General features: G+C 33.6%; 1 protein-coding gene across 1 annotated transcript; it reads right to left on the minus strand.

Moving 5' to 3' along the window:
- Positions 1-1,500: 1,500 nt before the first annotated feature.
- On the minus strand, positions 1,501-22,066 carry LOC118183836 (uncharacterized). Its single transcript, XM_035353442.2, has 5 exons — positions 21,966-22,066; positions 16,825-16,933; positions 10,805-10,947; positions 7,278-7,416; positions 1,501-1,897 (listed from the first exon to the last, which is right to left on the minus strand). The coding sequence occupies exons 1-5, from the start codon at positions 22,006-22,008 to the stop codon at positions 1,681-1,683; spliced, it is 651 nt and encodes a 216-aa protein (XP_035209333.2). The 5' UTR covers positions 22,009-22,066; the 3' UTR covers positions 1,501-1,680.
- Between the last annotated feature and the right edge of the window lie 3,309 nt (positions 22,067-25,375).

Below are 25,375 nucleotides of genomic sequence, written 5' to 3' on the forward strand. Positions count from 1 at the left end.
CCTGCTATGTGTGTCACCACTCCCTCGATATGCATGACTCCAGTCTTCTGTTATCTCTTATATTTTCTTCTTCCTCATAATGGGCTGCCTTGCGCCATAAGAAAACGATCTTGTCTCTTTGCATTGCTCATCATGTCAGCTCTATACTAGTTTTCAACTTTCTAATGTCTGTTAAGTTTAAGCGGTCTCAGCGGCATCACATATCTTTGCTTGTTACGGCCCCCAGTGAGACTTATAAGCGTCTCCATTAACATATCAACATATTAATGTGTATTTGACCCCGCATTAGACCATATAAGGATTTCCATTAACGCATGAACGTATTACTGAATATTCGGAGTGGCTTGGGCTGGAGCTAGATTCAGACTTGTTGAGACTGCAAATTGTGCAAAATAAAAAGTATAACTAGGAATTGCGACAGGTATCCCCGTACTTGGGTTTGGTTTGATTTATTTGATTATGCTACAGCACGCTAGGGTTATCTTCCTAAAGGAAAAAGGCTCTTTGTGGAGGATTTTGTAAGGAAAACTGGATCATATCCATATTAAATATGGGAAAAAAAAGGAACCACACATGCAGCTGGATCGTTCGCCTGCATTTACTTCTCAGCCGCTCATAGCCCATCTACTTCCTTGTTAAAAATAGCTACAGCACTAAGATTTCAAGCACCAGATGATTATATATTCCCTTTGTCGTTGCAACGACATATTTGTCACCTAAGGCCAATAATGCTCATAAAATAATTCCTCCAAAGCCCTCTGCAATCATACCCAAGAATAAATTCTTCCTGCCATTTTCATCGCGATTATAATATTGTCACTTCAGCTACTGTGGACTTTGTAAATTCTTATGCGTAGTTTATGCATATTTTGTTCTATCTTGTAGCATTTTGCATATGCTACTGTACATGGTTTCTAACCTTGTTTCAAACTTTATAAATTGAATATTTTGTACATGTCATCTTTTTGTTTGTATCAGTAAATTATTTTAATTTGCATTAATTTTAGTTACTTAGGTCGCCCTCTCTGTGATGTACTTCCTTGAAGCTTGTATTTCCAACGTTCCTTGCAAGGTCTGGCGTTTGTAGTGTAGAAGTTTTGACTAGTTCCACTAATTTCTAATCTCGTATTTCCTACCAAATATGCGAAGGCATGAGGCAATGATTATTCCTCACCTTTTTTTTCTCACTTTTCTAACTGTAATTTATCTTTTAGACAGATTTCATACTTTATAATTCGCCCACAGAAACAAATTAATGACCCTTGAATTAGTCAGGCCCCTTAAAGGAATAAATGGAGATAACTGGAAAGTCCTGATTATTAATTAGCAGATGCTAGTACACGAACTAGTATCCACGTATCCAAGACAGATTTCCACGTGATGTATTATCAGTGGCGGTTTTTTTTCAGGAGCTTATAACGGCTAGAACTTTGAGTCAAATAAGTAGCTTTATTAATATATCAATGTGCCAATGTTTTAATGAATATTCTGAAACTGCTGTAAAAATAAAGGGATTTATTATAGCACTCAGATATACACTTTAATGTTAACAAAAGTAAAACAAAAATAAATATAATAATGTACTAAAAATAATGCGCCTACATTATTTTCAGAACTCAAAGATAAAAAAATAAATTACATCATAATTCAAGCTGAAATAATAATAAACAGCAATAATCTTTAGTCAACTCTGCGTAAGTTATAATAGAAATTAACCAGAGCCATATCAATATTTAATTCTAGAAATCTTATCAAAATATCTGCGATGACAGTAGGAGAGCAATGATAATCCACCCTGCGAGAAAGTTTGAGAAACCTCAAAACAGCAAATCGAGCTCTACCGCCGCACATATTCAATGTAGATTCAGTTGCACACTTTGCCCATGATAGAAAATTTCTGAAAATTACAAGAAAAATGCATTTTAAATTCTTGCAAACTAAACATGGTGTGATGAAAAAAAAAATCTATGAAACTTCACTAAAATGGATTTTAAATTAAAGTCGGATATGGAAAATTTTTAAACAATGTAATATATTAGTCCTCAGTGCCATATTCAGTTTCGTTGCTGTTTAAATAATGCAGACGTCGTCCTTCGATTCTTGTTCAATTAAGTATTATTTTTATCGTAATACAAGTGTGAAATTATACATCATAATTATTAAAAAATACAATAATAATTACCAAAATTATGCAAAATTATCAAAATCATATATCATGCAATTTTTTTTAGCTAGAATTGCCTTCGATCTTTTCCTATGCAATAATGATAATAAAAACTAATTAACTGAAGCAAATGAAAATAAATTTTAATGACTTTGTAGAGACATTAGGATTTTTTGGAAGCAGGCAAGATGAAAAATGAGAAAAATCGCCTTCGCCGGGAATCGAACTAGGGACATCTGAAATGCTGGCTCAGTGTGCTGCCCACTACACCATGAAGGCACGCTAGCAAGGTGGGAGAAATACCTGATAACTTTCACAATTTTATATTACAGATTGGCAAGCAATAATTTAGCAAATATTTGTGAAGAATATTCGTTCTTTATTTCAAGTTAAATATGTGTTAAAAAGTTACTTCCACCTAAATTGACTTATAACAATAGATATATTTTAAAAAATAATTTTACACTTGCACAGCATGCATTACTTTTGCTTCTTATTTCCAAGCATTCCACAATATTTGCGAAAAATTTAAAAATAAGCATAGCTTTGATAACTAGCATAATTTTAAAATCTTTATAAAATTTATTCTTTTGTGATAATTACTATGTACTTGTATATACATATTAATGTACATGTGTATATTAGTGTACACACACATATATATACACACATTATATGTATGTGTCTATCTCTCTCTCTTTCTCTCTCTCTATATATATTTAAAGGTAGATAAATAGATAGATACATACACACATGCAATATATGTATATATACATACATACATACATCGATCATCCGAAAGACTATGATTACCTTCCTTAAACCATTCTTCTTCCTTTTTGGCACACAAAACTGACGCAACCTGTCGTGATATAGATTTCACAAACTGTTGATAAATATACGAAGAAAGACTGAGATTTTCAAGCACATACCACGCAATTCTAGTAGATTGCGAGACGGTTTCCTCCTGTAAGATTTGTGTTGGAGAAATAAAAGCTATGAAATTGTGTAAGGATTTACAAACGTTTATTTTATTTTAAATTTTTACTATCACTTCTTATTTTCTACTTTCGGCCAGAATTAAAAGCTTTAACTTATTTATGCAAATTTATCTGGCGAACGCCAAGTACTTAAGTTGTGGCTTTTTGCCAAGCGAGAGAGAGGAAGGAGTTTGTCGAAGCAGGCCGCTTGCCTTAGCAGTTTTACTCGGTTGCTGGTTGCCTTCCAGGCCAGAGGTTTAATCCTCTTAATAATTTTAAACGTATTGTAGTGTTAACAGTTCTCTGTACTACATACGGCTTCCTGTTAATATACGGCCAATCTTCCACGTAGGCCCTTGTTTATTATTCCAAAGTTAAGTTAGAGTTTAGTTAATATTTTTATATTCTTACGTTCAGACCACAAGTGGTTGGTCTCTGTATTCCGAAGTTCGGAAATTATTGTAAAGAGTGAAAAATAAAGGGTTTCGTATACCCTTCCTGTGTATCTTGTCTACTTCCCACATTTATTGAACATAGCTTTAGTAAGCTCCCTGTTCCGAGTCAGGTCTTTGCATGTTCCCAAAGCAAGTAAGGCGGAACACTGAACCTGATAAGTGTTTAGCTTATCAACCATGATGTTCACATTGTTTGTAGTTGCCATGCTGCCTTTTCACTGAAACATCAGATCGAGGGTCGAGGATCGCGGTGGTACACAAGCATTCTCAGAAACATGCACGAAAACATCCTTCAAAATGTACTGTAAATGTCAGTTTTTGTTTTGATTTGTTTACTTCGGAAGATTATGTATGGCACTGGAAGCATATGGAACACGGCAATACACAGATACAGTCATTAATGAGATGCAGATAAACATCCGACCAAGCAATATCTTTCCACTGATAGATGATTCGCGGACGCATTGTAATCATGAGTGTGGATGATGCTGACTTAACCGTGCCACATGAAAGTGGTGTATATTACATGGCTGTATGGCTTTTGTATACTTGTACCAGTAACTATACTCAGCTGTCAGCTAAGCCATCGGGAGCAGCCTATTTGCCTTCACCAAGCACGGTAGTTTCCGACTTTTGTTTTCGTTGACCAAGTGTGGAAATCCAATGTTTCGGGGTTTCACCCTTATTATTTCACTTTCCATGCGTGTGCTATCAATTAAAAGCGGAAAACAACAAAGCTGATAGAAATTAGTCATTCTAGGTCATCCGGATGTAATTATTGGGCTTTTATAAAGGTCGCCTAAATAAGCAGCTCTCTCCATTACACGCCATCATCCTCCACAAAATGATGTCTTACTACTCTGACACATGTTAAATTACATACATTTACTTTCTGGATTTACATAATAACATTCTATACTTACATTCACAAAATTTTGTTTATTATAGACACTGAAACAGTTTCAGTAAGCTATCGTATACAATCTCTTTTTACCCACTGTTGCGGTTATAATATTGACATATATAGGATGTTTCAGAACTATTGTTCAAGAATGCGTATAATGGTGCGGAATACGATAACAGTCAATAATCATAAAAGAACGTGGAGTCGCTTGAGCTACACTCCCGCAAAGAGAGACAGAATGACGCGAGAGAGGTCACAAACAATGAGGATTTATTATACAAAGTATTTATTTAGACAAAATATTCAACGGAATCAGCGGTGTTCAGCGACTTTACCGCTCGGCCACTAGTCGGCCGCCAACCAATGTGAGAGCTCAGGAAATCTGTACTACAACAATTTAGTCAACTTTGTTTCTTCAATATGATGACCCTGAGTGATTCTCTCTCGGTTCTATCCACCGTATTTTTAAAAACTTATTGAGTGCTCAATATATATATATATATATAATTTATTTACTAAATAACTTGTTTTCGCACTAAATGAATTTAAGATCATACAACATTATATACATATATATATATATATATATATCAGTTTTACCAGGCAAATTTCTTATTGTTTATGTAGTACATAAACAATAAGAGGTTTTATTATACAAAGTATTTATTTAGACAAAATATTCAACGGAATCAGCGGTGTTCGGCGACTTTACCGCTCGGCCACTAGTCGGCCGCCAACCAATGTGAGAGCTCAGGAAATCTGTACTACAACAATTTAGTCAACTTTGTTTCTTCAATATGATGACTCTGAGTGATTCTCTCTCGGTTCTATCATATGGACCGTATTTTTAAAAACTTATTGAGTGCTCAATATATACATATATATATAATTTATTTACTAAATAACTTGTTTTCGCACTAAATGAATTTAAGATCATACAACATTATATACATATATATATCAGTTTTACCAGGCAAATTTCTTATTGTTTATGTAGTACTATGTGACAACATTTCGTGGAGCTACAGCTCCTGGTAACTTTTTAGCAAGGTTGCTGCAATGTTCCTACCTACTACTATTCTTTCATATCTTTTTGCAGCATTAATCGCAAAAGTTTTTGAGACCAGATAGGTCTTACGTCTAATTGCCAGTTCGCTTTACATTTTCTTTTTCAATTTATATATATATATATATATTGTAAATATTATAGTGTTTTATTTATTTTTACTAATAGTTATTTTATTTTGTGAGCCTTTCTTGAATCTTGAGTCTTTCTTGTTCCTACCTACTACTATTCTTTCATATCTTTTTGCAGCATTATGCGCAAAAGTTTTTGAGACCAGATAGGTCTTACGTCTAATTGCCAGTTCGCTTTACATTTTCTTTTTCAATTTATATATATATATATATATATATATTGTAAATATTATAGTGTTTTATTTATTTTTACTAATAGTTATTTTATTTTGTGAGCCTTTCCTGAATTCTCTTATTCTTCTCGCCAGGATGTAAAGTATTTAAACTGTTGGAGAGAAAAGGTGAGACAAAGCGTGATTTCGCTATTGTGAGCGTACGTCGATAGTTTCTACTAGCTATTAACGTTAATATTGGCTACGCATTCTTGCAGCCAAGTTATTACCCTGTTGGTATAGGTTTTTGAGTCACCCTGTTAGCTCCTTTTGGATTGTGTAGTCTCGCAATACTTTTTACCTTTAATGTTACATTACCTTTCAAGGTCTCACCGCATACGGTTGGTATTTTGTAAGCATGTTAAGTCTATGCCGTCTGTTAAATATTTTGCCTTCAATAAAAGGGCCTTTTACACCCTTTCCTCTTTGTGTTCATCTTCAAACCTGAACCTGAATTCGCAAGGTTTATATGTAGGTAGATCTAGTCACGTTTTATGATAGCTAAGCGTACAAGATATAAGAATATCCTCATTACTTTTCTTTAACTTTTATTGAATTTTACATACGTGTGATTTGCGCTGTATGCAAACTGTACTGTTAAGTAACTCCTGACAACCAACAGCCTGCAAGTTACAAAATATTTGCTTTGTTCTTAGAAGAACAGTTTTCTACTGCTTATGATGTACACAAGTTGAATTATTTCTTTCTGTATTCTGCATAATTTTTTCCCATTTCACGAAGTTACCAAGCTCCACCACCCAATTTCCTGATTCCTCAACAAGGCTGACGTGACCAGCGTTCAAGCTTTTTAGACTTCATCAGTGTTCATTCAAGTGGTCAAGAAGTTCAGTAAACAGTCAAAGTACTTTAAACTTTCCTCTGCCTTCAAATTTTACCTCTCCTGTAAAGAATTCCAATGTTTGGAAAATTTATCTCGTCCTTAGACAGAGATAATGTATCTCTCACAGGTGCCTGTCGACCAGGTATTGCTATTCCACGTACGGCCTGGAGAAAATTTCGTTTGAAGATTATTTGTTAGGCCATTTTCTAAAAGGTATTCTGTAAGGAACTGGTAAAACCAGAAATAATTGTCACCCGCGGAATGGCAGTATGCTTATAAAGTATAAAATTATCATTCAGCTGGAAGTGAACACTCTGGCTAGAAACTGAGAGACTATATTCTTCAACTGTTTCAGTTCTGTTATCTAGTTCCTATAGTCGATAACTAGAATAAAGCAGAAGAAAAGGCCTTAAATAGGAACTTGGAATCTTTTAATTACTTAGATTACTTATTAAAATTACTAAATCATTATAGAATATATTAAAGTATTACACAGGAAGATTGAAAAATTTCAACTTTCTTACATGCAATCTGTAATTTGGGGAAATAGAGGCGCATAAGAAGCCACATGCTGGTAGTATCTCCGCAGCAATTCTTCTTCTCCATGAGTACAGTTTGATTCATAATATTCAAGCTTAATGCATGGCATTGCTTCCAGAGTCACTAAGTAAAGATATTAAAATTTTAAATTAATAAGTTTCTTATTAAACCTCTTAATTTTTAAATTATTAAGTAATCTTAATAGAACTACTTATGAAATCTTTTTTTTAAAACTTATTTCGAATAATTCAATATCATACTTGGCTTTTAATGTGTCATCTAGTAATCACGCATCAGTTTAACATTTAAAATTTAATCAGAATTTTTGAAAAGAAGCATTAGAGCAATAGGCGTTTTTAAATTTATCAAAGATTGAAAATAGGAATCTTCAGATTTCAAGTGTTAGTTTATTTCCTTACTGAAAGAAATTCCGAAAGGTGCATTTCTTTCCTGCAGCCTAAAAATGTGAATGCTTTAAACTAATCGATTAATGAAATGTTTTGTCGCAAATTTAAATTTAAAAAAACGCATCAATTGAAAACTTAAAACATTATATCAAATTGAATTAGAGGTACTAAATTCCAAACCCCAAGATAAGCAAATTACGTGAAAATTATTAGTTACTTGTAGAGCAGGATTTAAAAAAAGGAAATTGATTTTATGGGATGCATATCATCTCTTTGAACAAGCACGTTTGCATATGCGTACGTACAAATTATTCCCCGCTGATTTTTTTTTTAAATTTCCAATGAACAGGAATAAAAACAAGTAGTAGAAAGAGAATAAAAACAAGTAGCATAAGAATCCACATAAAAAGGGGAAGAAAAAAAAAAAAAACCCAGAAACAAACAAGGGAAAAAACCAGAATAAAAACATGTAGTAGAAACAAAATAAAAACAAGTAGCAGAAACAGAATAAAAACAAGTAGTATAAACCACATGGGGAAAAAAAAGAAAAGCAAAGGGAAAAAAACAAGAATAAATACAAATAATAGAAACGGAATAAATGCAAATAGTAATGAAAAAACAAGAATAGATATAAGTGGCAGAAATAACATAAAAAGTTTCAAAAGATAACTCGAGCTTATCGCCCTAAGTGTGTTCTAGCCTTCCTAGAAGCATCAGTATTTTGATGAATAGCTCCGCGGACACGCAAGGTAAGGTTGTTCTATATGCTCGTTTTTGTCACACAAGGGGCAGGCAGCATCAGTGAGAACGCCAGTACGACACAGATGAGGAACCTGGTGTGTTGTCTTGGTTTATCAGTTTTTTCCACACGACAATTTTTTCCATATTTGGCTTCTTCTTTGCACAGGACTTCATCCTTGTACATAAGCTGCATAAACGTTTTTATATATAGTTAGAGTTGAGAAAAGAGGTTACTTCTTTTGCACAATGTAAGAGCGTGCCACTCTTTTTTTGCAAGAAAATCTACCTAACCGTTACCAAGTAAATTACCATGACCAGGGATCCATTTCAAAACAACACGTTTATACCGAGAGCTGAAAATAATCAGCGATGGGAAATCTCATATGTGAAGCCGAATAGAACTGATGGACTGAATGACAGCCTGTAAATCCGACAGTAATATTACATTTTTAAATGTACTTCATCTTGAAATCTGCTCAAGTATCAAGTCAGCTGTTTAGGTGCAGTGCGAGTTGCCTCTACGTTCCTAGAATAAGAAGAAACATCCTATTCCTCAGGCTATTTATACTTGGTAGATTACATGTTATACAGATCTCAGAAATAACGACTAATCGAATACAATGGCAAACTGTGATATAGCATAGAATTTAATTTTAGCTACTTAACTTTCAAGAAGTCAACATGCTTAAAGAAATTTTCCGTGAATAATCTTGAAAAATATCATACAGATGTTCCGTATTAGTAATAATATATGCATATGGCATAAAATGGGTGATAGCTCTTTCTAGATTGATTTAAAGGGTTATGCCACGCTCATTTCTTTCTAGCAGGTCGAAAAAGCATTTTCGATTTACCTTTAAATGCTGAACTGAAATGGTTTTCTACATCATCTTCTCTCACATGTTGGAATGTACCAGAAGAATCTTCTTCGATGCCTACGGTTTTTTTCTGATTGCATTGTTAGTAGCTTGAGAAAGCACCGACTGTTCACCTGTTCCAAAGAGTTGAACCTGCTTGCTTCAAAACTTCGCAGGAGTTTATAAATACGTATGTCATTCTCAAATCATTTCTATATTCAATCTTCTGCAAAATGAAATCATTTATCAACAAGGCCAATACTTCATACTTGCAATTTCATAAGCACTACATGCAAAGAACGCTGAATGCAGATTTCCGAGGGGCACCTCGATCTATTTTGCATCGCTTAGATAGGGAAATACATAATCTTGATTTCTTACCTTTCAGATAATTCTAGATACATGACAGGGATTTTTTCCAAATGGCAAATTTATCGGTATAACTTGGTAACTATTTTTTTCCTGACATTATCAGATCAAATGCAGTGTTATGACTACTAGATATTATCTGCTATTCAAAATGAAATTTAAAGGTTATGATGGATTTCTTAGCAATGTATATCTCGAAAGCCTCTTCATGGTTTTAAACTTTGTTCAAGTAGTTTGTTCAACCATTTTAATGATTAGATCAATTTTGTGATTATATCAATTTTCTTTCACAAATAAACGTGGCAACAGTTGAAATTGAAATATTATTTCCATATCGATAGCGATATTAGAAAACATTTTATTAAAAAAGTAAATTGCCTGAATTAATTAAATTAATTACCTGAATTAATATAATTTTTAATTAATTACCTGAATTAATCTAATTTCAAATTAGAAAATTAGAAATATATCTAATTTTTAACTTTTCTGTTAATTATAAATATATAAATCTCTTCTTTGAGGAGTTAGATGAAATCCGATTTCTTTTATCTCAAATTTACGTTTTGAAGGCAATGCGTATTTTTCAATTAACATATAAATTTACTACAGCGTAAAATTCGTAGCCTTGAAAATTGATCGCTAAAACCTAGAAAATTCCCGCCTTGAAAATTGGTCTCTAAATAGGTATATAATCTATAACAACATTTATAATCCAATCACACTGGTAGATAATGCCACTGTATGAATCCTTTAGTTTATCATACACGCGACATCATGTATAGCCGATACTCAGAACGCTTTTCAGCTACAAAATACCAAATGTTTGTTATTTGATGCGTTTCAGATTGACAGCGCTTCGGCAGACTTTTCACTTTAATCAGGCTGTTATTGATTAATAAACTGAACGATTCTTTGAAATACAAATCTATTTAACTTTTCAAGCTAGTTAGTTGATCCAGATTGAAATACATTAAAATATTTACGAATGCTTACAATTTTATTTTAGTTAATAATGGGATATGTAAAATAACTGTCACATAATCATTTGTTTTATTCAACCAATTAAATTATAATCTACAGAAAGCTGAACAAAACAAAAAAAAAAAAAAATCTAATCAGATAAGACGCATAACTTACTAGTGCGAAGTTCGTTGCTTTTATTAACACAGATATCGTTTGTAAGCTGCATAATACCGTCCAATTCTCCTGGCTTGAAGATTTCACGGCCTACGCAATGGCCAGCTAAGAAACTGCGGCAGACTGCATTGCCCACAAACGCTCTAAAAACAAACAATAAGATCTGTTATTCTGAATAAATATGCACTTGCATTTTCTAAACAGAAAATGAAATCATTGTACAGTTTAAAGCACTAAAAACTTTACAAACCAATGGCAGCGTCAACAAATGATTCACAGTATATTTTTCACTCTGAGGGTATAATACTTTGATGTAATATAACAATTTTCGTATTGTGAATATTCTGTTTCTGTTAATGTTTGAACAAACTAAAGCAGTACTGAATAATACAAAAATTGTTGGTTTTTAAAAAAGCGACATTGTGAAATTTGTGTTGCTCAAAAATCAGCCAGCGATGGAGAAACGCAAAATTACTTAATCGGAAAACTACTTAGCAGCATCATTGTGATGCTGCCTATGCATAGATGGATTCCCTATTCCACGTTTGAAAAGCGTAAATTTTCAATTTTCGGACATAAAACATAATTTCAATAATCAGGTAAATAATTAAAAAACTCTTAAAACGTCTAAAAAGCTCTAAGTCATAAAATTATTTAACGTGTTTACGAAAACTCCAAGAAATAAGGAGAATGAAACTAAGGTTCTTACAGGAGCATGGTACTTGTACACGATATGATTATAGCTAAGCTGAAGAGGGCTATCTCCTGTAGGGTTGGGTTTGGTTTACTTTAATTACAGCAAAGTACACTAGGGCTAACTGCCTAAGGAAAGGGATGCCTTCGTGGAGGACTTTTTAAGGGAAACTGGCTCGTATACACGTTACACATGGGGAAAACCACGAAAACGACCATGCAGCCAGCCCGTTCGCGGAATTCGAACCTCAGACCGAACTACCAGTGTTCAGCGACTTTACTGCTCGGCCGCTGATGGGCACCTGCTATTACGAGGGATGCCTTCGTGGAGGACCTTCTGAGAGAAACTGGTTCGTATGAACGTTACAAATGGGGAAAATCCGAAAAACGGCCCTGTAGCCAGCCCGTTCGCTGAGATTCCAAATTCCGGGTAAGTTGCATGTCGTAAATGTAAATTTGAGTCTATTTGAAAGCCCTTCATAAAGGCATCATAAGCAGACAGCCCGCGCGGGGTTTGCCTTAGTCTATTAAAGAATCAACAACTTCAGTGTTTGAGGGTAAATGGATGGAATTTATGTAACAGACTAAAAAAAGGGAAAATTTCTAAGGGAAACTATCTCGTATACATGTTACACATAGGGAAAACCAGGAAAAACGCCTATGCAGTGAGCCCATTCGCCTGGTTTTGTACAGACGTCGAACTACCTGTGCTTAGCGACTTTACCGCTTGTCCGCTGGTTCGTCCTCCCTTTTTTTTGTGTGGGAGGGTATCTAGTGTTGTCTTCGTGCCACAACAGGCCATACTCACTAAAAATGTTAATCGACTGACTCACAAATTTGGTGTTTTACTACTGCATAATCCTTATCTGCTCATAGTTTAATGCCTGTGAGGGGACTTAAGAATGAATGATACCAAAACGGAAAACTTACATTATCTAATCTCAAAATGAATTTGAAATAGCTCGTGAAATATTTTCTCTGGAATTATATGTTCACATCAATAGAAAACATCAGATTGTAATAGCGTTTGCACGCAAAAGCTGTGTGGCAGGCTAACATTGTAGACTCATTAGGTATTTTTAAAGCAGGAGTGATGAAAAATGAGCAACGCCTTCTCCGGGAATCGAACCACGGACCTCTGGAATACGCGCACAGTGTGCTGACCACTGCACTGCGAAGGCATGCTAAGAAAGTGGAAGGAAATACCTTATAATATGTGTCCTCGATTTGTTTTATCTTCCGATTTTTGATTTTTTGTTGTTGTTGTTTGTTTGTTTAATGCTGGGGCTTTGCACTTAACCCTTTGCTTTAAATCTATTAACTTTTCTCCCTGGGTCTAATGAATAAAACTTTGGCCCTGAAATGCCTGTTTGGATCAAGAGTTAATTCCAGTGGACAGTAGTTTAGTAATTTTGCTTTCGATTCGATCTACAGTTAATTCCAGTAAAGGATAGTTTAGTACTTTTAATTTCGATTCGATCAAGAGTCATTTCTAGTTAAAGTATAGTTTAGTAATTTTATTTTCAATGGGTATTTGAGGTGAAGCAATGAAGACTGATTTCAGCATGTGAAGATGACTTTGTGTGGTGATTCTACAACATGCTAAAACAGCAAATTTTAGTAATATGGAATTTCTATATAAATTTTGAATACGATGGAATTTTACCACAGAGAAAAGGAACGCTTTGTTAATCGAATAGGTCAGTTTTTTAAATTTCTGGGGTATCTCAAATTCTATATTATTGTAGATAATTTGAAAATATATTTGGCATTTTACTCCTTTTATCATTAAAGTTTTTAATAATAGCAGAGAGTAAAATCAACTTATCTGGGTAATTATTAAAAACCGGGAGTCTGAGTCTAGGATCACATAATAAAGTCATATGAAGAGACAAGAATTATGGAAAACTCATCAATATTTACATTTATTACGAATGAATTATCATACTTTAACAAGTGTAATTTTGTCAACATACACTCTTAGACAAAAAAAAAAAAAAAAAAAAAAAAAAAAAAAAGGGGGGGGGGACCCACCAAGAAGGAGTTATCCGAATGGGACGAAAATCGGTAGAAGCGATATACATGTACATAAAAACAAATGATTACAGTTTGAGAAAAATTGGATGATTTATTGAAGTGACAGAGCTTCACAAACTGAAAAAGTCAGTAACGCGCTTGTCCACCTTTGGCCCTTTTGCAAGCAGTTATTCGGCTTGGCATGGATTGATAGAAGTTGCGGATGTCTTCCTGAGGGATATCGTACCAAATTCTGTCCAACTGGCGCGTTAGATCGTCAACATCCCGAGCTGTTTGGAGGGCCCTGCCTATAATGCTCCAAACGTGCTCAATAGGAGAGAGAACCGGCGACCTTGCTGGCCAAGGTAATGTTCGGCAAGCACTAAGACAAGCAATAGAAACATGTGCAGTGTGGGAGTGGGCATTATCTTGCTGAAATGTAAGCCCAGGATGGCGTGAAATGAAGGGCAACACAACGAGCCTTAGAACTTCGTCAACGTACCGCTGTGCTGTAAGGTTGCGACGGATGACAACCAAAGGGGTCCTAATGTGAAATGAAATGGGACCCCAGACCATCACTCCTGGTTGTCGGCCTGTCTGCTGGAAGACAGTCAGGTTGGTATCCCACCGCTGTCCGGGGCGTCTCCAGATTCGCCTTCGCTGGTCATCGTGGCTCAGTTCAAAGTGGGACTCATCACTGAAGACTATTCTACTCCAGTCAGTGACATTCCAGTGCGAATGACCCTGACACCACTGCAAACGGGCTTGAATTTTTACAGAGTTCAATGGTAGTCGGAGAAAGGGGCGCCGTGACCTCAGACCCCTTTCTGTGAGCCATCTAGGAATGGTCTTTGCGGTCACTGAAGCACTAGTTACACGTACAATCGATGATAATGATTCATCTGGGGATGTGAGTGTCGCTCTGACGATTGCTCGGTCTTCACGTTCTGCCGTTTCTCTAGGCCTACCGTTTCCTTCTTGACGCTGTGTGCGGCCGTGATTCACCCATTCCTGCCAACATCGTCTAATAGTGACATCGCTCCTGCTCAAATGTCGAGCTATTCGCTGATAAGAACAACCCGCTTCTTTGAGTCCAACTACACGACCTCTTTCAAATTCTGACATCTACGCATATCGTTCGCGCATCTGTATGAGAGGCACAGTTACTATCTACCAGAGTACACGGAATGAAATTCGTGAAGACGTGGAATCGTAATTTCTCCTCTTAAATACCCTGCCAACTGCGCAGATCAGATGCGCTGTAGCGACAACCGTTCATTCATTGGCAACCAAAATGTAAAATTTTGCATTTTCCGTCAAAACCTGTATGCATATCAATTTGTGTCCAATTCGCTTGATATCTTCTCGGTGCGTCTTTTTTTTTTTTTCTTGTTTTTGTTTGTCTGATGAAGACTAATACTCTGTTCAGTGTTTCTGTTTACGCAAAATTTACAATCAACAACATTTGAAAAAGAATGTTATTAGCCTTTGCAATGTAATTCATCTTATTATAATTAAACTATGTTTTGCTTTGTATTGAACCCAAAACTTGTTTCAACATTATACTGATATTGCCAAATGGGGCCTCTTTTTAGCCTTCAAACGGAGACACTTCTTCGTAACATAAGGTAAATTTACCAATAATAAACCAGATAAGTGACCAGTTCTTTTAAGTTCCATAACAAGTTTTAACATTATGCGTTGAAGAGAACAGAATAACAGTTGATGTCTGCTTATTATCTAATAAAAGTACAACCTAAGTAGCTTGCTAGTTGAGGAGCTGGAAGAGTGTTTTGCAGATTTAGTCAGAAAGAGAATTTCCCTTTCCCCAGTTTTACTGTTTTCTTAAAGAGGTAAACCTTAATTTACAACTTTTTTCCCCTCTTAAATTCTATACATTATTTCACACAGAAAATTCCACATTTACGTTTATTTGCGCATTTGATATTTTGTGCATTATGGTTAAAAGGCATAAATTTTACACTTGGATAATTACTTTTCAAATACTCTGTAGCGGATCACGTGGCGTACAGCTCGAAAAATTTCAAAAGCATATTAGTTTTGAGTTAGAAGATTTAATATGCATTTTTGGTCTAGTAGGGCTTTTTGTACAATCCACTCAGCTTTAAGATAACCAAAACCAAAAGTGGGCACAAACCGACTGCTGGTACACTTGTGCTACTACTAAAACAGCAGAGATTTAGCTTTATTAGCACATTTTCTAAAATTTATTGTAGGACAACGGAACAAAAAATTGGGAGCTGAAAAAGAAAACACTGACTATAGCTAAGAAATAAAATCTACAAAGAACAACATTGAAAAGATAGATTATTTTGATTGATCATTTCATTTTTCCTTTTAACTTCCCATTAACAAAGTAGATTTAACCTTTTAACAAAGTAGATTCTTTGCTCAAATTAATATTTTCAATTCACTGTGAACATTTTCTCTTTTTCAAGAAGCAGGAAGTTTGCTTGCCTCTTTTTTCCTCCTTGATTATCCTCTTTCACCATATCTCACGCTGTACTACACACGTTAGTAAAGGTACCTTTCTTATTGGAAACGACTTTGTACGTTAATACAATATATACCGTGGAGCCCAATTTCAAAAGGAGTATTATGTACATAGACAAGTATTATATCACAATAGAAGTATTATATACAAAAGTGAGTAAGTGTAAATAACTATATAAATAGTATATACAAAATCGTAAAAATTACTTAAGAGATTCAGTGAGCCTATTTGGTAATATAGCTTAACTCCTGCGCAGCCATTCTTATCTTTATCTTATCTAATCACTATATCTTATTCATTTGCGCTTTATCTTATAAAATCACTATATCTTATTCATTTGCGCTTTATCTTATCTAATCACTATATCTTATTCATTTGCGCTTTATCTTATCAAATCACTATATCTTATTCATTTGCGCTTTATCTTACCAAATCACTATATCTTATTCATTTGCGCTTTATCTTACCAAATCACTATATCTTATTCATTTGCGCTTTATCTTATCTAATCACTATATCTTATTCATTTGCGCTTTATCTTATCAAATCAATATATCTTATTCATTTGCGCTTTATCTTATTTAATCACTATATCTTATTCATTTGCGCTTTAGCAGCTGGGGATGATGGTTCGGTAAAACCATCAAAACTAGTCCTATGAAAATTTGCAAATATAACGCTGATTTTTATTGTTTGACCTCTAAATTAATACTTGTACGGCGTGTTATTTTATCTTAATCTTAATGAAACTACTTTGGTGAACAGTTCATTAAACATTCTACCAATTATTACTTACGCGCATGCAGCACGCAGTGATTCTTCATTATCTGTAAAGTTCAGGTTAGGTTGTAATGGGCAGAATTCATTGACGCTCCTAGAGCAAGCATCCAAGTTCGAAGATACAACTGTAAATATGAGAAAATGCATTTATTAAACATCGATGGAAATAGCTGTTTGCATACTTACTCTGCTTATTGATAGGTGGAAGGATTATCTTCTTTCTGTGCAAAATATTTACTATTATTTCGAACCATATTATCATTACATTGTAATATTCAAAATTTTAGAAGGTTAAAGGAAGCTTTTAATTCTCATGTTAGTATCTGTGTTTATTCAAACGAGGAATATTCATTTATTATGTACAGGTAAGCTGAAGTCCATTAATCTTATTTCGAATAAATATCCGAAACTTAGAAAAAATATTTTTGATATTAATAATTTGTTGTAATCTAGCATTAAACGTTATGGTAACCAGTTTAACAAACCGAAATAGGAAGAAATGGAAACAGTGAAAATTGTAAAGCATCCGTAGCTTGTTATGATTTGATAATTTTTCTCAGAAAACGTCCTCCGTACTTTAAGAGAAAATCTCAAAAAACCTAATGGTGTATTGATACTATTAATACAGTCAAACCTATATATGCCCATCTTTGTCTCCAATTATTTCATATACCACCCTTACGTTAATCATCGTGCCTACATTAAAATTAAAACTAGAAATTTTGAAAGAGTTGTTTCGAATTCCAGCACCATATTCGATATATTAAGCAAATATATTTCAACTTTTTTCGGAAACTTGAGAGAGCAGACTTTTTCATTGTGTTTTTGTCTTAGATGTCTGTATACTTTACAGTAAGATTTTTCAAACAATGGTACACTGCGGAAAAAAAAAGAGGAGAGTTTATATCTCCCGTTCTACTGGCCCGATTGACGAAATTCAAATTGCATTTTTCATGTCTCGAAAAAGCGAATTAGGATATATATTAGAATTATACATAGCATTGTTTTAACATAGGTATTTTGACACAAAATCGGACTTTTTCTGAAACAACATACCCATTTGGTTTCCATATTTTGATTCTACGAGTCAAATTATAGCAAAGCGCCATGTTTTGTAAAAATGGCACAAGTAGTTTTAAGAAATTGCCTCTCAAAATTTTAGCTTCTCAGCCTTAATTGAATATAGTATATATTCGCCATTATATCTCTTTTGTTATTAAAGTTGTAGAGACATTATGTATTTTTTTAAAGCAGGCAAGATTAAAATTTAGCAAACGCCTTCTCCAGGAATCGAACCACGGACCTCTGGAATACCGGCCCAGCGTGTAGAACCACTACACGACGAAAGCACGCTAGAAAGACGGGAGAAGTACCTCATAAATTTACTTGATTTCTTCTTTCACATTTCGGAATTTAGGCTGGATTAAAATAAAATTCGCAGTTATATTCAGATTTGTTTTTACATTTGCACTCTTTAGTAATTTTTCGAAAAAATGTTTTGATTTGTAAAATAACAAATTTTTACCATCATCTTAAAATAGATGTATTTCTGAGCATACCTGTGAATTTTTTATTCAAAATGTCAAAAAATAAATGACATTTTGAATTGGCCTAATAAAACGGGAGATATAGGTCTGTCTTTTTTTTTTTTTTTTTTTTTTTTTTTTTTTTGTGCAAGGGTACGTATGCCAATATTTTACTTTGCAAAAGGCAAATCCTAGATGTATGGTTGATACTGATGAAGCTATTTTGAATTTTTCTTATTTTAGGATATATTATAATCAGAATGAATATGAATATTAATTTTATTCACATCTTGTATCATATAATTTATAATGATAAGAAATGAAACGACTTGTACTTCACTGCTATCCGTCACTTTTAACGCAAAATAATTTAAAAATCTTTCATTGTTTTTTATTTGCTAAATTTTGTTTTCAGAACCACATTTACTAACGAAGTACAGGGAGCCCTCCTACAACACGGCATCCTGTATCACGATTTTGCTATAACACGATTCATAAATTGCGAGAATCCTCCTACAACACGGTTTCTCTCTTATCACGATAAGAAAATTACCCAAGCAATCCGAATAAATTTAATGATCAATCACCACAATCACCGCATAACAATGAAGAAACCTCACCTATCGCAAAAAGTGAACAACACGAGGTCACAGTAAGTGCCATAAAACGCACAACCTGCACGTTCAGCTTCCAAAATTCGAATCCTGAATCCAAAATTCGGTCTAAAAACAAAAGTTTCTGACGCTGCTGGTCGGCAGTCTGCGCCTAGCCACGGTGTGTTAAAGAATACCTTTTTCATCTTTAAGACATTAAGTTTCAGTCCCGAAACATGTCTGATAAAGATAAAAAACAATATTTAAGAGGAAATTTATTCCCTTAAAAGTAAAGGTAAACATTTTGGAGAGTCGTTCAAAATAAGAGAAGGCATCTCCTATTAAGAAAAGTTTTAATTTGAATGAAGCAACAATCCGAACTATTAATAAAAATGAAAAAGAAGTAAGAAATGCAGTTGCTGCAGGATCTTCGACATTCGCAAAACTTGCAGTTCGCCCTTCCCCGGACGCCAATGATTTTGAAGATGGAAAAGGCAGTCAGCATTTGGATTGATGATAATTACCAAAAAAAGCATGCCGTTGAATGTTAATATAATTAAAAAAGAGGCACTCAAAATTTACAATCATTTTAAAGAACATGGAGAATCATTTGTCAACCCAGCTTTTCTCGCAAGTGAAGTTTGATTCGAAAATTTCAAAAAGCGTCTTGCAATTCAAGGAGACTTCTTCAAGGAGACTAGTCTTGCCTAAGAATTCAAGGAGAATCTTCATCGGCTAATTATGATGCTGCTAGGATGGTGATTATGAAGCTAAAGCTTAGCTTTTAAATCGTTTTTTGCCGGATGCTGAACGTTATTTAAGGAAGAAAAAACTGAGCTTCAAGGCTCTATTACTGTTAGATAATGCTTCATGTCACCCATAAGATTTGAATCATCCCAACGTCAAAATACTTCGTTACTCCAACCATTGAATCAAGATATTATTTATAACTTTAAAACATATTACATTAGAAGAGCATTACAGTGCATTTTAGACGTAACCGATTCAAAATCAATTAAGGTAATGGAAGCTTGGAAGACATTGAAAAATGTCTTCCAAGCTTGATTGAAAAATCAAGCACTGTACCGACATCTTAATCTTTGTCTCTGAAAGATCTGAACTCATCAACGTTAAATACTTGTTAGAAGAAGATATTTCTTTCTTCAGATGAAAAATAAAAAGTGCATGAAGCGTCAGAAAATGAAATTGTTGGCTTATTAAAACTTGCTAAACCAATCGCAGGCGAAGGTTTTGTCGGCATGGCTATTGAGGACGTTCAATATTTATTACCGGAAGAAGAAATTGATGAAGCAGATTTGATGGAAATGGCATCCGAAGATGTAAATCAAATCGATTCTGAGGACACTAGCTCTGATGAAGATTGTGCAGTTAATAATTTAACATTAAAAAAATTAAAGAAGGCCTAAGCTTAGCTGAAAATCTCGAATCATTTCTCTTGAGCAAAGACCCTTCTGCTGATATAAGCCAAAAATTCAAAAGGGAGCTGCAAAACTGTCTAGCTCCATATCAAGAAATTTTAAATGACCCGGTGAGAACAATATCAAATAAAATTACAGATTTTTTAAAGAGGGAAGAAAATGCCAGAACTTTAAATGAAAGAAATTCAGAAAGTGAAAGGGATCTCATTCCACCGAAAAAACTTTCTCGGTTGATTATAATGAGCAGTGACAATGAAGAAATTTATTAAACTAAAGTTGTTTTAAATTAAAATATTTAATATTTTTTTTAGTGCTGTTCATATATATATACGATTAATACAAACTAAGATGATTTTGTAGAATTAAATTTTTTTTTGTTTTTAATAAGTTTTCGGAATGTAACCCCTCTTTTTATACTAGCTCTGGGTCTCATACAACACGGTTTCACACAACACGGCATTTTCTAGGAACCTATCTACCGTGTTATACGAGTGTTACCTGTATATCCTACTGTGTACTTTTTATAATGTAAATAATGGAACAAGCGCACCACTGTAATTCGCTATCCATAGAAGAAATAAGATTTTAGTTTTAACCCTTTTTTTTTTGGCGGCACAGTGTATCCGGTCTGGACACACCTAACATTTACTTCTGTACGCGCAGAAAAATTGAATGAAAAAGTATTTATAGTTTACTCTGAACCTTTTTTATTTTAGTAGATGGCAGCTCAACACAAACCAGTCCATATATTTTAGCCAGTTTAGTTTTTTAAGTTTAGTTTTTTAAGACCCTCATTTTTCAAAGAAATCTTACAGATTTTTTTTAGAGTATAAAAGGATTGTTTGAAAAGAAATTTCTATGTTTTTTTTTGGCTTATGCTAATCTCATTCTATATTAGTTTTAAATTTTTACCTTGAAATCTTGCCTAAAATCAAACGCCGAACCCTAGGTGGGCCAGACCGGGTTCACCGATAATCTACGACAACTGAGAGTCTGTATTCTTTGTTTCCCCGCGTCTCATCGGTCAGTTCATTGAAAACAATACTCGTTCCAGCACTCTTTTCGAAGCTCTATTCAATCAGTGTGCCACTTTGGGCACACCCACAGAATTAAAACGATAAGTGCTATCTTTACAAAATTTTACTTGTTTACTCCTCTAGGCCTAATTAGACTGCCTACCTTTTCTTTCTTTCTTTCTTTTTTTTTTTTTTTTTTTTTTTTTATCAAAACTCAGACTTTAAATGGTAGCGTGCCGGAAAGGGTTAACTGGTAAACAGAATGTAAAAATTATAAGGTATTTATCATTTTTTCTCTCTCCTGCTTTGAAATAACCTAATATCCCTACAATTTAACGAAATGCTTGAGTAACGTTTAATAACCGATGATAATTTTCGCAGCGCCTTGCAAGAAAAGCGAAGAGATATAATTTTTTTAACATAATTCAGATGTCTAAGTACCTCTTAGGAACTTCTTCAGGTATGTCTTAGGCATAAATACTCAGTTCGTTAAATAAGTTAAAAATTATCAACGATGCTTTTTAACGAGCTTTTAACTTCCAATGCTGTTTTCATTAAACTAAATTCAAAATAAAGTTCTTACCTGAAAAATGAATCAGGGAATAGGCCAGAACAAGAAGCCACATGTTTGCCTTAAAAGTATGAAGTTCTAATCAGGCAGTGACTAAGATCAGTGGATGACTGAGATTAAACCAGACGGGCAAGAAGTTATGTAATATAACATTAGATAATTACGTAATCTGAAAAACTATCTTAATTGCACATATGAGTGTTTCTGCGTAGTATTCGATAAGACCGGATATCCTTCCAAGAGCATAACAAACTATTAATAATTAGGTTTTCGTCAACAATACGAAACATAGGTCAAATGACAAACGGATGCTTGAACTAATTTTTGAGTTCCTAGAAAATGTGGCACACAGTAAACATGTCTTTTTAATATTTAGGGTCTTGGAATTCTAATTATTAATTCTAGTAATATACTACTTATTTTGTGTTTATTGTTCTGAAAATATAAGTCCTAACTTAGGGTTAAAAAGAATTATCGGTTAGTAACATTAAAAGCATGCCTTCGAGCTGTAGTTGTCAGCACGCTCGACGCGAATTCAAGAAATCCGTGGTTCGAGTCTCGGAGAGGGCATTGCTCATTTTTCATCTCTCCTGCTTCAAAAATGCATAATGTCTCTACAGTGGCGCCTGAACTAAAAGGTGGGAAATGATTATTCTTCCCCACCAAGATTTGGCGATTGGGTTCCCTAATCCCCAGTCGCCGTTTAAAAGGAGGAGTATATAACGTATTTCACCCGTCTTCTTAACATGCCTTCGTGGTGTAGCGGTCAGCACGCTCGACGCGTATTCGAGAGGTCGATGGTTCGAGTCCCGGCGAGGGAATTGCTCATTTTTCACATATCCTGCTTAAAAAAATCCTAATTTCTCTACAACATATTCCTCTTCTAGAGTCCTTATACTGATATTTAACGTTTTCTTTCCCCCAGTTTATGCCAATTTAAGGAATGATAAAATGTTTAATATTCTAAGGCATCTCTGATAGTTATTAGATAACTGTCTATTAAACGTGGTACTCATAAACACGCCTTCCTTCTCTAGTTAGAAAACAGTCATAGATTTATGCCTTACATAAATTAAAAATTAATTTTACATAAATTAAAAAAATATATTGATTTATCTCTTACATAAGGTATACGCTGCGTTTATTGATGTGTCATTTATATTAATTAAAATATTAATGTAAATTAAAATATTAATATAAATTCAAAATAATTAATATATAAATTAAAATTAATTGTTACTGATTTAACTTCTGCAATATTTAAATATTAATTGTTATTCATTTATCTTCTTATTTCAAGTTAGAAATGTTAACGTGACTGGAAAATGTATGAAATGTCAATGATTGTTTGTTTAACATTCGAAATATTAATATTAAAAAAATAATTCATATTTACGTAAGGATTAACGCTTTTAATTTTTAAAGCTGGGATATAGCTCTTAGCTCATTAGATAAAAATTTATTGTTTAAATCATAATGACAAAAATCTCGCTACATTGTTGAGCATCTACTATATGTGTGTATATGGTTAAATGATTAATGTAATCGGAATATTAGAGTCATTAACTATTATTATAGTTTGTATAGTAATATAGGCTTGAGAATTTAAAATTTTTGATTCTTTTATAAAATGTTACAATGGATTAACAGTTTTCCAGCCTACGAAACTTTAAAATGACCTTATTTTCGTTCCATCTGTCCCATCTTTATTGCAATTTGTATCGGTCCCTTTTTTTACTGATACATATTAAACTTGTTAAACATTTTAGAGACAATTATCAAGTCAAACAATTTTCAGAGAACATTTCTCTCTCTATATATGTATATATATATATACGTGTCAGTAGCAATTATTTATTGGAAAATTACTGCGTAATAAAATTAATAAAAAATTGCTAAAAAAAGGTATTAATTTTTTACGATATATCATTTGTGAGAGATCTCCCATTGTAGTCGTTTTGTGTTACTTAAGCCTGATTTCAACAAACCTATATCCTGATCCTATATCCACTAAGATGGAAAAGTCCGGTGTTTTCATTCTTATTTCTTTCTTGTTCAAATGACTCAGTTTTGCCTTCCAATGTTAAAATATAAAGCAATGTTATTTCTTATTAAATTTATGCGTATTATTTCAACATTTCTACTGTATTCTTAAAGAAACAGTCGAACAACGTTGAAACGTAGTTAGGATGCCATAAACGTAGTTAGGATGCCATATTAAATAACTTATTCTTACCTCTTGGAAAATTTCATAAATATAAAAAAATATACTGGTCTTTTAATACTTTAATCGGTAACATCTTAGTAATGAAAACGAAATCTGACATTTTGAGAAGAAGTGTTAGAACATTTCGTTTAATTTGCTCTTAAATTTCTCAAAACATAAAAGTATCACTTTTTAAATTTCAAGTGTTAATTTTGTTTCAATGATAAATCAAACTCTGGAAGGTCTGTTTTTCCTTCAAATTAAAGTCGCGAATAAGCAAGGCATAAGCAATTATTCAAAGTTTTTATAGTAGATTTTAATTTTAAAAATGCATAAATTATTTAAAATTAAAATTTTTTAACAAATTGAATTAGAAAAACTAAATTCTGAAACTCAGCTAGATTACTTGAATGTTGTTTGTTTACGTCCCTGTAGATTATAATAAACTTTAAAAACATAAATCTGTGTGACATTTCAATGCAAGAAACACGAAAAGCAACTGTGTTCCTGTCCGGATATGAAAGCCAACTCTTGCGACTGTTAGGCGGATATGCTTCTAATTATAGACTAAAAAATTGTAGTGAGAAATGAGGAAAACTCCTTATAAATTTGCATGTAATTTTAATAATACAGAGCATATGCAATCCAGTTCAATACGTAATCTTACGTATGCGTATATTCTATGTATTCCCAGTGATCTATATACAGTTTTAATTTATGTGATATGCATCTGCCTCTAGAACACTGGAAGATGTCATTGAAAATTGTTGATTTCTATGCTCATGATTCTCGTCCTAGTTATGTTCATTTCAATATACGTAGCAAAGTAATTCTCATGAAGTTTTATTTTTTTTTTCAGAATGGATAGAAGAAGAAGAATTTTATATTTTCTTGATTGGACAGGATAGATGGTACTCTTATATTAAATTGTGGTAGATGCAGATTGCCTGACGTGATGCAAAATTAGCAACCTCAGCATAGAGTATTCGGTAAGCGTATTTGTTTCTTTAAAGAAGCTTAATCTTAGAATAATTTTCCTGTTCAGGACGTAACCATACTTATTTATGGTGAAACTCAAATTTATGAAATCTTCCCAAATTCCTTGAACCTTTATTTTCTTGAACCAAACTTATGCTAACCAGACTTATGCTTGAACCAGACTTGTTACTTGTGCTTCTTATGGATGTTTTGTTGTTTTATCCGCGGACTTAGATTG

Source organism: Stegodyphus dumicola, chromosome 11 (assembly GCF_044657685.1).
Source record: "Stegodyphus dumicola isolate Sdum_Otavi_A_Nest chromosome 11, ASM4465768v1".
In the NCBI taxonomy this organism is placed as follows: domain Eukaryota; kingdom Metazoa; phylum Arthropoda; class Arachnida; order Araneae; family Eresidae; genus Stegodyphus; species Stegodyphus dumicola.